General features: G+C 42.4%; 2 protein-coding genes across 2 annotated transcripts; one reads left to right on the top strand and one right to left on the bottom strand.

The window, feature by feature from the left end:
* The first annotated feature begins 1,094 nt into the window (after positions 1–1,094).
* Positions 1,095–6,970, top strand: pcolcea (procollagen C-endopeptidase enhancer a). The gene is made up of 9 exons (XM_052047562.1): positions 1,095–1,265; positions 2,428–2,536; positions 2,622–2,880; positions 4,374–4,498; positions 4,576–4,712; positions 4,795–5,153; positions 5,240–5,317; positions 6,366–6,536; positions 6,651–6,970. The coding sequence occupies exons 1-9, from the start codon at positions 1,177–1,179 to the stop codon at positions 6,779–6,781; spliced, it is 1,458 nt and encodes a 485-aa protein (XP_051903522.1). The 5' UTR covers positions 1,095–1,176; the 3' UTR covers positions 6,782–6,970.
* Positions 6,971–8,009: 1,039 nt separating this feature from the next.
* tmem88a (transmembrane protein 88 a) lies at positions 8,010–11,993 on the bottom strand. The gene is made up of 3 exons (XM_052047563.1): positions 11,551–11,993; positions 10,427–10,733; positions 8,010–8,519 (listed from the first exon to the last, which is right to left on the bottom strand). Exons 2-3 carry the CDS (start codon positions 10,727–10,729, stop codon positions 8,232–8,234), a joined length of 591 nt encoding a protein of 196 aa, XP_051903523.1. The 5' UTR covers positions 10,730–10,733; positions 11,551–11,993; the 3' UTR covers positions 8,010–8,231.
* Positions 11,994–13,615: the final 1,622 nt, after the last annotated feature.

The raw sequence follows: 13,615 nt of genomic DNA on the forward strand, positions 1-13,615 counted from the left end.
TGCATTGGCAATGGCCGCTCACTGGGATGCCATCATCACTGCATTCCTGCCTCTGCTGTCTCTTATCTGGACTTCCCTTTTGAAGACAAACAGCACAGCAGTGACCGGCACATAGTTGTATCTCTACCGGACCTCTTTAGCGTTTATTTTGACAACAGAAAGTATTGCATGAAGTTTGTAAAGTGAAACATTAAATCAGAGTAAAACTGGAAAAAAACGTCCTTTTAAGTAATGTGCCACATGTAACTGGAGACACTAACTCTCTGGAAAGTGTGTCTTGTGTTTTTATTGGCTGTCCGCCTTGGTGGTTCCAGACTCTGATCAATCGGTTGTAGGTCAGCAGTGCAAGAAAGTGTCTGGTTTGACAGCATTTATTGGAGCAGCTTACCTGCTCCAGGCCTCAGCAGTGTCAACCAAAGAGTTGACTCATGCGTGAGAACTCCTCCACTGTAGTGTTGTCTTGGTGGATTGCAGGGGGTGGATGTGTGTGTGTGTGTGTGTGTGTAAACAGACGCCCTCTGGCTCAGACTCTGTATGGAGTCAAAGGACATCCTGGGGTTTGGGGAGATACAATGTAAGGATACATTTGTTTGATGATAAAATGAAATCAAGATCCCACAGGAGCTGATACTTGCTCTAACGCTGAAAAAAAAATCAATAACAAGAACGGGGAAAAAGAAATGTAAAAGCAACACAAGTTCAACTCAATAGAATATGAAAATTAGGAGTCCTGCTTGTGTGATTGATTCACCTCATTGAGCTTCAGGCTGTGCTTCCAACCTGAGCAACTTGTGAATTACGTAACCATAAGTAAGACCCACCACGGATGGGAAACGGGTCAAGGTAAAAGCCACCGGCGCGAGATGTATGCATTCCATCCAAAACCTGTGATGTGATGGCGAAAACATCTGGTTCAGATTAAAGCCTTGTACTCCCTTCCTCCCACCACTGATCGCCCCCCTTCAGGCTCTTTTCTCGCAGTCTTTGTCCCTTTAGCATCACTCTTTTAATATTTATCCCTTCGAGAACTATCTAACCCCGCCGATTCTCAAGTCGCTCCACCCACCCACCCACCCTCCTCCTCGTCTTTCTCCTCCTTCAACCCCGCTCCTGAACCTCTTGCCTCATGCAGCAAACTCCCCCTCTCTCTTCAAATAGTATCTCAGTGAGTGCATCATGGTGTACGCAGACCATATGTGGGGCATCTCCTTGCTCCTGTCTCTGACGCTGGGATGGACGGAGGCGCAGCAGACAAACTCCACCAGGTGAGGTCACACACAGTGTGCGCAAGGTGTGTTTTGAAAGAAGGTGTGAAGAAGATGAACTCGCAGTTCTATACAGTGTTGATGTTGTAGATGAGGGCACTCCAAACTGGAGTCTTCGTCTGAATTCTTTCCGTCTCTTCAGTTGAAATCCTTCCAGTTGGTTTGTTTGAATGGGCGCTGAGTTGTTGTTTTTTGGTGTTTTTTTTTTTTTTTTGTGCGTGTGTCTACAATGGCTGAGCCACCAGATGTTAATGTTTTCGCTTCTACCCGTGGGGTCGAATCCGAGAAACTTGGCTGCAGCTCTGGACATCTTGGCTGTAATCACCAAGTGTATGACTCTTTTTTGGGGGGGTGGGGGGGGCTTCTGCTGTCTTGCTTCATACCGTTTAGCCCAGAATTATTCACACAGTGGCCAAAGTTTGAGTCAACAAAACGGGGGCATTTTTGCTGAAAATAACACTCAAAGTGGCACAAGAGTGTTGTGCTGGAGATAATTATTATGTGTCACCATTTTGAAGGAATGTAACCTTTTGTATCAGGATCCTGGTAATCTCAAACAAAATCTTGAGTGTAAACTTTTTCATGGACTGTAACAACAGCGAACACGACTTTCTTGTGTATTTTCTGTATTTTTTTGTCTAATATCTGGCCACAAAACAAAACAAAACAAAACAAAACAAAACAAAACAAAACAAAAAAACCTCTGGCATTAACCTCAAAGTAACCAAATAAGAAACATACCCTTGCTGACTCTGCTATTGCAAATCTGTACGTGTATAAAAAAAAAACTGCTGCTTTCTGCGTAATTATCTATGACACCCGCAGAGCTCTTTAAGATGTTTATTGCACAATAACGACAGGGTTGAAAGAGTCAACTGAAAATGATTAGTTGAATGTATTTGTTCTATTTCTTTCTTTCTACCGGTAATTATAATTCTTGGAAGGCATTAGAATTTCAAGCTAAAGGCTTACAGAGTACTCCTTTTTTTATTTTTTATTTTGAATTCCAAACCTCAGCATTTGGCGAAGGTTTGAGACTCCCAATGGAAGTTTCTGTCAATATTGTAAAACTGGCTGGCTGAGTTTATGCATTCATGCAATTCTTGTCTCCTTGCCAAACGCTTGTTAATGCTGCCGTATCTTCTCATGGCCTTTATCACAGGCCGGTCTTCCTCTGTGGAGGATCTCTTGTGGCAGAGTCGGGATTTGTCGGCAGTGAAGGCTTCCCGGATCATTACAAACCAAACAGCAAATGCACCTGGATCATCACGGTGAGTCACCCTGTAACAAGTCAAAACACCACCTTACTGCCTCACATTTATCATCTGACCCGTTGGATCTTTCTCTGGCTGCCAGGTCCCGGAAGATAAAGTGGTCATGCTCTCCTTCCGGATTTTCGACCTGGAGGCGGACTCGCAATGTCGCTACGACTACCTGGATGTTTACAACGGCAAATCCAACACGGTGCAAAAACTGGGCCGGTTCTGTGGCACTTTCCGGCCCGGTGCTCTTATTTCCACCACCAATACGATGATGTTGGACATGGTGACCGATGAAGAGACCCACGGTCGAGGGTTTGTGGCCTACTTCAGTGGTGCCACGCCATATGCTGAGGGTAGGTCCTCGTTTTTTCAGAACAGATGAACGATATTATTGAACCTTTTCAGGGACAGCGGTTACTACAGTAGACAGCGGGTTGTCATGATTAAAGGGTTAGTCAGTGAAGTAATAAGGAATCTTGTCTCGACCTCACAGTGAAGAAGTCGTGGGTTCGATCCCAGGCTCCTGTGTCGAGTTTGCATATTCTCCCCGGGCCTATGTGGGGTTTTTCCGGGTACCCCGGTTTCCTCCCACATTCCAAAAACATGTACGGCAGGCGGATTGAACACTCTAAACTGTCCCTAGGTGTGATTGTGTGTGCGGATAGGTGGGGGACACCCTGAACAGGTGTCCCCCTTCTACTGCCCAAAGACGACTAGGAAAATCCTTATGAGTATAAAGCTGATCGGAAAATGGATGGATGGATGGATGGTATGAGAAGGTAAAAACAGGAAAATGTCAAAACTCACCCCTCTTTGGGGTGCAGTGCTACACCACTGCAAAGAGCAATCATTATACCGGTTAACAGTGTCAATCAAAACTTTCCATTATTTGATCTGTCAATACAAAAATGTACGCAGTTCTTGTACCGGAGCTCATTTGACAGTGGAAGTGGTCCTCTTGTTCCTGCTGCTGGTTTTATCGATACACACAATGAATATAAAAAGTCTACACACCCCTGTCTAAATGGCAAGGTTTTGTGATGTAAGACATGAGACTGAGATAAATAATGTAACTAAAGGGAAAAACACAACGCCTTGGGAAGGAGATGTATAATTTTACAGTCCAAATATCCATATTAAGTGGCATTAGTATTAAACAGTTCAGTTCTCTGACCACAGCAACCGACAACCACTGTAATTACAACATGGCATTCATTCATCTCTAACGGTGTCAATGGGTGGTTTCAGCATGGTGTCGCAATGCTCAGCAAATGAGTTGGCATGCTGCATGGAAACAGATGCTGTGGCAGTAACTATATGTAAATATTGATACTCTTGGTGAATTTCAGCAAATATAGATGTCTAAGATTTTAAATTGGCTTTTTTTTTTTAAATAACACCAACAGTATTCTTTCTTCTCTCCACATTCCATATTCCACACAGAGCGAATAAAGGATAAGATGGTTAACATTAGTATCTTATCAGCATTATAGATTTGTTGTGCATTTTTGCAGTAATTTGTCACCCCCATTTGAGACAAACTGCTAAAAAGTGTGTGCTTGCAGTGGCTTTTGACACACTTTTCATCTTCTGCGTGATGAATAAACCGTCATAAGGACACACAAATGCATGTTTTTGGAATGTGGGACGAAACCGGAGTACCCGGAGAAAACCCACCCAGGCCCGGGGAGAACATGCAGACTCCACACAGGAGGGCCGGAGCCGGGATCGGACCCATGACCTCTGCGCTTTGAGGTCAACGACTGGATCACGGGGCCGGATTTTGATCGCATCTTGATCTGCATTCTGCTGCTTTCTTACTTCGCGATTTTGTGGATTGTTTTAGATGAGCAGTTCTGTGGGGGAAAGACAACAAAATCTCAGGGAGAGATCATGACACCAAACTGGCCCAACAAGAGATATCCATCGGGAACCAGCTGCTCTTGGCTCATTACTGTGGAACCCGATAAGGTTTGGCGACCTAACCTGCATGAGTCCATTTTCAAACGACTGCGTTTGGGTTTTAATCGTTTCTGTTTGGATACTAGGTAATCCACGTTAAATTTGGCAAGTTTAACTTGGAGGCGGATACCTATTGCCGCTTCGACTATGTGGCCTTCTTTAATGGTGGAGAGAAAGATGACTCACGCCTGATAGGAAAATATTGTGGCGATCAAGCCCCACAGTAAGAATAACAGAACCCGTTCCAAAGTTCAACGTTTGCTGAACCACTCCCAGATTCCTGGTCATGCTCTTTTTCTACGCAGGCCCATCACTACAAGCGGCAACGTGCTGCTGGTCCAGTTCGTGTCTGACCTCAGTGTGACATCCGATGGATTCCTGGCCACTTACACAAGCATCCCCCGTGGTTCTGACGCAGCTGTAGTGCACAGCGCCGGTGCCGATACCAAGTCCATTCCAGTGAAGCCTGATGTCAAACCCACCGTACGTGTAGTCCCAGTGACTGCAGCGCCGCCACCTGCCGCCACAATCAAATATGTGCCCCCTCCTGCACCGGAACCAACTAAGACTCCCAAACCTGTAAGGCCCACGAATGGACGTGGTGCCGGTACCACGGGCCAGGGCAGGGGAGCGGTTGACTCGAGACCAAATGGAGGGCGACTTGGTGAGTGAAGCGACAGGTTGTGCTATTTTGGAATGCACTTGTGGACATCCTATAGTGTACTGTATTTGATCTATTTTTTTTTCTAGCCGCTCAGAATCCACTGTGTGCCAAAGCGTGTAAAAGAGACGGAACCATCAAGCCCATGTTCTGTGCCAGTGAATTTGGTAAGTCAACCCGTTAAACCAGAAGTGGGCAAATGTTCGTTTTCAAGGGTCACGTTGGATTTCTAAATCAGACCAATGGCCAAGGTCATGGGTAAATAAGTTTAAAAAGAAGAAAATATATAAAAATGTGTATGCAAAATATTTATGCATATAAGTAACAGAACAATGTATCCCATCTGAAAAAATGTTTAGAATTCATTTGCCAGTTCAAAAACATTAAATGGACTGTGGAACCATGTAAAATTACTCTGGCATTTTGGAAATCATCATTAAAAAAAACTCATTTCGGAACATATAACCATCTCTGCTTAACATTGGCTGTTGACCAGTGCAATTTTTGTACTTTGATATTTTATTTGATTGACAGTTTTACAAAAAATATTTCACAAATGATTCAATTCAATACTTTACATTGTAAACTTCTACTTGTTAACATACAGCACTTCACCAGTAACACTAGTACAGTGCAGCTCTCATCTAGTGCACAGTTTTGCCTCACTCGTAACATGTATCTGACCTACCGGTACTAGTACAGTATGCCAGAGTTATTTTCAGAGTTGTCTAGGCTTAAAGAGTACTAGTTCACGGATCTTAACCTGGATATGAAATAAATGATCAAACGGAGGCTATTAGCGTGTGATATGTTCCTACTAGTTTGGCCTAACAGTGTTACTAGTGCAGCACAGTGGTTTACTAGTAACTGCATACCAGTTGGCAAAAAGTGGCACTAGTAACCATTTAAAACATTCAGCTCCTTAGTAAGGTCACTAATTGCCTCCTGGACCCCACCAGTACCATTGGACCATTAGTAATATGTACAGTAGTTGTCCTAGTATGCCGAAAATGTCTTACTAGTGTTTAAAAATATCATTGAGTAATAAAAGGCAGCGGTGGGGAAAAATAAGTGTGCTGAATAACCTTACTAGTGAGGACAAAGAATGCAGTAGTGCATGGATCTTGACTGTAACTGAATCCATATCGCCCATTGTGCTTTCATACCTGCTGGAGGTGAAACGTTGCCTTCTAACCACACCCACTGTGTTTGTAGTGATCACCGGGAAGGTGACCTCTCTGGCCCCTGGGCCCCGAGGCACCCTTCTCATCGGGGTATCCCTCATTCGGACTTACAAGGCAGGGCGGCTAAGTATCACGCAAGTCGGAGAGACCATGTCCGTTCGATTGGTGTCACAATGCAGGAAGTGCCCATTGCTTCGCAGAGGTACACGCAGACATATACCGTATATCTGTCATATATTTTGTGCACTACCCCCCCCCCCTCCCCCCACACTCATAAAATCATCTGGTCCTTATTGTTTTGTTTTTTTCACCGCAGGCGCTAACTACATCATCATGGGTCAAGTGGATGAAGATGGCCGTGGCAGCCTGCAACCCGGCGCGTTCACAGCTCCGTACAAAGCCCCACATCACAAATTATTGACAAACATCAACAACCAGCCATGCTAACTCAAAACATCTGTCCCGAACACGATTACTCAATAAGTCCTTGTATAATGCAAAAGACAAATCTACATGAGATAATAATATCTCAGTAAAACATAACAGTAAATTTATAACCCCAGTGAAGAAACACAAATCCTGAAACATTGTCTGTAATTTATATATGAATGAAGGATTATTATATCTCTTTTGTCACTCCTTTTGTCAGTCATTCTGGCTAAAGCATTTTTATTTTTATTTTTTTTACCCCACCATGAGGAGTTAGGAGACGGCACACATCAAGTTTTAGGAGCACATCTAATGGCTGTAAAAGTTGATTAAAAAAAACTGATTTAGCGTCATAACTTATCGTTTCAATTTTCATCAATCAATGGGCGAGATATTCCAGTTTTAGTAAAAAAGTGAATGATGGTTCAGTGGAGTTGGACACCAGTGCAAGCTACAGTCACAATGTTAAAGAAATAAATGATCAGCCGTAAGAAGTTATTCCGTACTTTGTAACAGTGCTGAAGTAGAATTTGAAGGTTATATTTACTTGTTGTGTGCCCTGCGATTGGCTGGCAACCGATTCAGGGTGTCCCCCGCCTACTGCCCGAAGACAGCTGGGATAGGCTCCAGCACCCCCCGCGACCCTAGTGAGGATCAAGCGGCTCGGAAGATGAATGAATGAATGAATGAATATTTACTTGTATTGTGTCTTCCCTTTTGACTTTTTGCTTTAACTTCTTATATGAAAACCAGTATCTATATTTTACACCTTATTGTGTCAAAAATAGGTTGGTTATGTTTTTAAACCTCCATGGATGTCATGAACAAAAATGCAAACAAAAAAAAAGAAAATTGGCGACCTGAAATGGCAAAAAAAAATAAAAGGCAGTCGGCAAGCAATGACATGGAGGAATGTGAACCAGGAAGGATAATAGGCAATAGTTTCAGGGAAGCAAGATATTCCCCTCCATGGACTTATTTAGGAGAAGTGTGATTGGCAACAAGAATGATTTGTGATGAATACATCTTGTATGGTGTCAACATGCCAATTTCTTGTCAAATTCAATTTCAATGAAAATATGTCCACCGTTAGCATGTTGGACATGCGCATTTTTGCAAAGAATGTTGTCATTTGACGCCGCTTGAGCATAGGGTATATGCAATTTCGTTTTTTACTCATAGTCTATTACAACAGTAGAGTACATCTTTTATACACTGTCTATTCAATATACTGTAAGTCTTGACATCAGAGTAAGGTTTTATTGGAAAAAATAGCTTATAAAATACAGAAATAGTATACAAATCTTTTAGCTAAACATCCATTTGCAATGACAAACTGTAGTGGATTGAGTGTTACAACCGATTAAAAAAAAAAAACGATGACCCACTTCATTCAGCAGGGATAGCCTACATTAAAAAAATAAAAAATAAAAAAAAATCAAACCTCGGTCTCAGAAGTCACCTCTCATCACACCCAAACGCTGCCCTTCCCCTCCGTCTCTGAAGCTTCGGGCATTCCACAGCAGCCGGCCACTCCGGCCTCCCTGCTGCGAGCGAGGGGTAGGTTCTTGTACACCGCCCTGCTGTAAGGAATGAAGCACATGCCCAGTTGGAGGTGGCGAGCCAGGCGACAGAATGCAGCCAGAGCCAGGACCAGCAGAGGCGTGAGCAGGAGAAAGCCGACGACCAGCAGCGCAACACAACCCGCATCATCCAACAGGTCTGAACAGTACACTGAGGTACCATGCGGCTGCACCTAAAGCAATCAAATGCACAAGCGTTACTTTAGGTTGCTTTTTCATGAGTTCTTACTCTTTATACGGGACTCATTTCAAACCGTAACGCTTGACCGTTGTAATTTACAAACCTTCAAGTTATTACCAATATATTTATATATCCGACCGGCCAGTGATGGGTGAAAGCCGCCCCATAGAGGGACACCAAAATTAAAAAAATAAAAAACATTTGTCATTAACTCATTCACTCCCAAAGACGTTTTTAAACGTCTTTTCAGACTTGGTCCAGAATTGGCTGATACTGAATGCGTTAAAGTACACAGCTTGAATATGTACAAAAATTACATATATTGCAAACACATTTCAACAACTTGTTCAACACAATTAGTTTTGAAACACTGCAAATGTATCTTGAACACACAGAAACTGGCACGCTCACATATTTCATAAAACTTTCTTGATAATTGGCTTTGTCATGAGGTATCAGCCGACTAAACCTACAAGCCCAAGATATGGCTCCACATAATCAATACTCTCATTGTACACTTAATTAGGGACACTAGTTTCACTTAATGAAGTGAACGCCTGCACATGAGTAGGATGGCATTTTCAGTTTTTGTGCTAAAGCAATGAACGTATTACGTTAGGATCATTTTGTGGCATCATGGTAGCAAGGAACTATGTTGAAGTTAATGTAAGAGATTCATTCAAGCAAAATGTGTGCTCTTCTGCCATCTTGTGGCATCTTGGTCCGGAGGAACTACAGTATGTTGAAATGAATTGTTGAGTTTATTGAAGACAAAAGACGTTTTTGCTGATGTCCTGTGACATCTATCAACAATTCTAAACCTATTTGGGCATGCCCGCAGCTCGAGGGAGGCCCTATATTCCGTGATTAGCTGGAGAACACCGCACATTGTCTCCAAACCTTGACCTAGCCAAAGCACATATTTTACATTAATGGGTCAATTCCACCTTCTGCCATTTAGTGGAGGAGTATTGAACTGTTCTGTAATGATTCACTAGAGTCTAGTTACGAGACTGTACGTCACTGATATGGCTTGTTGGATAAATATACATTATTTGTTGTAAATAAGTAAAAATTTTAGGATCAATTATGTAAAAATGGCGGAATTTGATCTCGTATGACACGTGAATGTGCTGCTGTCCAATAATAATAATAATAATAATAATAATACATTTAATGGTTAAGAATCACTGTCCAAATACGATCCAGAGCAAGCTGCATGGAAGCTATCGTATCCTTACACATGTTGTTATGTTATTATTAACCAGTGAGGGCTGTTTAATTTGCCAATCTCCTAAAAAAAATAATTTAAAATAAATTTCAATTGTATTTGTGTCAATGACTGCTGCATCCCCCTGAGATGCATTTTCAGTATTGGTGGACATAAAATGAAATCGATCACTATACTTGAATTAATTCATTATACAGTTCTTATACCGGCTCCAATGATATTTTCCAGGTGAACTGTACCTAAGAAAATATCTGGTGGAGTGCTGATTCAATTTCATACTTGGTCTGCTGTGCATTGCACAATGTAATCAAAGCTGTTAGTCACAGCTGCAAACGATACAAACCTAATCTCCAGAAAGTCCCAGGAAAACTTAAAAAAACAGTATCAAGTCACTGAGGAAAAATGTACTGCATGTATATATAACAGGAGGAGGCCATGTATATATTAACATGCAGGAGGCCAGTGTGGTCTCTCGCAGTGATTTCTAAATCAGTGTCAAATGTTTACCACAACTTATGTATCTTTGTACCCTTGGGCGTCGATGCTGTTTGTGACATTTTTGTTTGGTGGTGTGTAATGAGATGTTTTTTTTTTTGGTCATGTAGAAATGATGTGCCTTAGCAAGACGAATGTTGAGGAACGTCGCTTTATGAGACCAACAGACTGACCGTAGAGTGGCAGAGGAAGCCAAATATAATCATGACGAGCGCTGGGGTGAGGATGGTGCCAAACACGATGCCGGCCAACAAGCCGTTTATTGCCGCGATGATCAGATTCTGAGCCGTGACTAGGACGGAGCAGGCCCAGCAATCCAGAGAGCCCCTCAACTCCAGTGGGGGGTCGGGGCCATCGCTCCCTCCCGTGGAGTACGGTGGGGGCACCACCACCCCGGCCCCTCTTGAGGGGGAGTAGGGTTCCGAGTGGGGCAGCTCCGATGTCTTCTCCAATGTGCCGTTTCGTGACAGACTCATGTTTCTGGTGGAGAACAGCAGCAGAGTAAAGAAGACGCGTTGAATTTAGTCGGGAAGTGTACTAATGCTTGTTGAAATTTGAATAATTTACAATTTGGGCCTCTGGGCTTGCAATGAACAGGTTAAGAATGAAGCCCTTTTATTTTTCTGCAGAAATTAATATGTCAAATACAATATCGTATTCGCTTGATCCAATTCCGTAGTGACAGGCTTTATTACCACGTCCATTGTTTCACGCGTGCTCCACGAGGTGCTTTTCACTTCCTTTCTATTCCAATCCATTTAAAGTGCCGTATTTTCTCTCGATGAGGTGACTTTGTGCGGTCAAAATCGGGGGGTATAGATGGAGTGAAAAGTCACCACAGTGCTAACGGGAGTTTGAAGCGCAAGGAAATGGGCTCTGCCAACCCCACCTCCAAACTGCTGCAGGATAACCGAGAACAATGAGTCTGAGCAGAAGCCGAAAAATTCCTGTAATCACTAATCAGTCAGAACAATGTTCTTGCGGTTGATGACTCCTTTTTGTTTTTTGTTAGGTTTTTTTTGTTTGTTTTTTTTACACAGCAGGTATTTTATTGTCTCATTGAGACGAACAGCTGGGAAATACATTACCGTGTATCTGAATGTGAATGCTTGGGTTGCATTGGGAACATGAGGCTTTTTACTTTTACTTAACTTTCATTTTTAGCAACAAAATGATTCATGTGCAAAATACTTTTATTTTATAGACTTGAAACCATTTCCACAAAAAACATCATCAAAAAATAATTTCGGTCGGTTTCAAGGTTCAAAAGTGTTATCTTCTGTTCAATTCTACTCACCGTGGAATCAAACCCGTTGATGTGTTCTCTGGATCTTTGATGCCACAAAAACTGAAGGGACCTGAAGTTGGAGGGGTGCAAAGTCAGGGATGAAGAGAATTTCAAGAATTTCCTCCCGATGAATGTCTTCTGTGGAATTCCCGTTCCAGTGGCTGATGATATCCGCGGAAAGGCGTCGATTGAACTGAATCTAAAATGGTACTTTTGTTACCGTTGTGAAGTAGCAACTACTTAATCTTCTTGGCGTCGCAACTCTGAAGATCCTCTGCCCTCTCGGAGAAAAGGTGCTGTGTCGACTTAAGGAGAAATCTGCTTTCCCCCTGACCTCAACGCTTCCTTCCCTGGCATTCTGTTTCCTCAGTCTGACTCCAGCTTGAGATATGATTGTGTGCGTGTGCGCGTGCGCACTCGTATCCTGAGCACGAGAAGCCTAGTGGGCTGGTGTCTGGGCACTGGAGGCTTTCTGTGTGATAACACCAGAGCCCAGATGTGAATCCAGGGGGAGGGAGAAGTGTTTATGTGGATAGATTAGAGGAGTCATGGTGTGCTACCTCACACGCACATCATTTGGCACTTCATTCACCTTTGTTGTTCGTTTTTGTGATGAATTGCAGCTGAACATCTTTTATAGCGGTTGTTGTTGAAGCCGAGCTTTTAGAAGGTGTAATCCGCCCTCCCAAAAAACTTCCCACAGAAGCCTGAGGTGTAAAACAAAAAGGGCACGAAGAGTCGGCCTGTTTCCCGGCAGCAGGAATGGCAAAGCGGGTGACCGTTGACCCCTTTGATGAAAAACAGATCTGCGGGTACGGAAATGAGCTCGGGGGTAGAGCTCGACTAATTTGGTGGAGAAAAAAGCCACTTTGGGCCCGATAAGAAGCCACTGGGGGCTCAGTTCAAAGACGTGAATGGGTATGATGATAACAAGCCTAATTTTCGGGCATTATCATTTATTTATTTACATCTTCACAGGGCTGATACACTACATACTGTACAGTGTTTACTTTGGGGAGAAGATGGGGACTTTTTAACAGCTTGAAAAAGTGTAAACAGACACCTGAGGCAATGTTGGTTTAAAAACAAAAACAAAAAAAAACAATTGGAACATTTTGGATGCTTTTGCTATTAAGTTTCAACCTACATCAATCAGAGTAAAAATGATCAATTCTAAACATTAAATATAATGATAAATTAGAACTAAGTTGATAAATAGAGAAATGTATTGAAATATCCATTATGAATACAAGAGAAAATTGACACAAGAGTGCCACGGTGTGGATGTATATAATCCCGACACAAACCAAAAGTTGTAAACATATCACGGTTAAGGGTAAAGTATGAGCCTTAATGGAGACTTCTTTCTTACTTTTTTCTTTTCTGATTTAAAAATGATTTATTAAGATATAAACACATAACGGGGTAGGACTAGATAAGTTCTTTACTTCTTCCTACTCCCTTGAACATAACTGTGTTGAATGAAGACTGATTTCTTTTTTTTAACTATTTTATCTACCTTATTTTCTGTCAAATTATTACTGTATATGTTTTATGTTCAATAAACAAACAAACAGGTTTTTGTGTGCAAGTGATGTGTCAGTGCCTCTCTGTGAAGGCTGTGCAAGGGCAGGCTTGTTAGAGGAAAAACCATTTTTCCTGTCCTTGGAACCAGGATATCCCTTGCTGCATCCGCAGCCAGTCCAGATGTGGAGCGCAAGGCATTTTGTTTTTTTCAAGCCCCAGGATGGACGTAAATGTTAAAAATAGAAAGAAAAAAATAAGGTAACAATAGATGACAGGGTTCTGAGTGTGCGTTTATGGTGATGGCGTATGAAGTCATACCCGTAAAGGAAAGCATATCATTCATGGTTCGTTTGTGTCGCATAGGTTACTGTAGTTATATACAGTCAAATCTCAGATTTTGAACGACTCTGTAATCGACAAAAACAAATTTCGACCATAAAATTCGGGATTTTTACGCCACAGATTACAACCGAAAAACGGTTTTCGACTAAATTGAGCAAACATGAAAACGCCACTTTGACTCCTCTCGGCTTCCTTACACAAGGAC

The sequence above is a fragment of the Hippocampus zosterae genome, chromosome 16, assembly GCF_025434085.1.
Source record: "Hippocampus zosterae strain Florida chromosome 16, ASM2543408v3, whole genome shotgun sequence".
In the NCBI taxonomy this organism is placed as follows: Eukaryota; Metazoa; Chordata; class Actinopteri; order Syngnathiformes; family Syngnathidae; genus Hippocampus; species Hippocampus zosterae.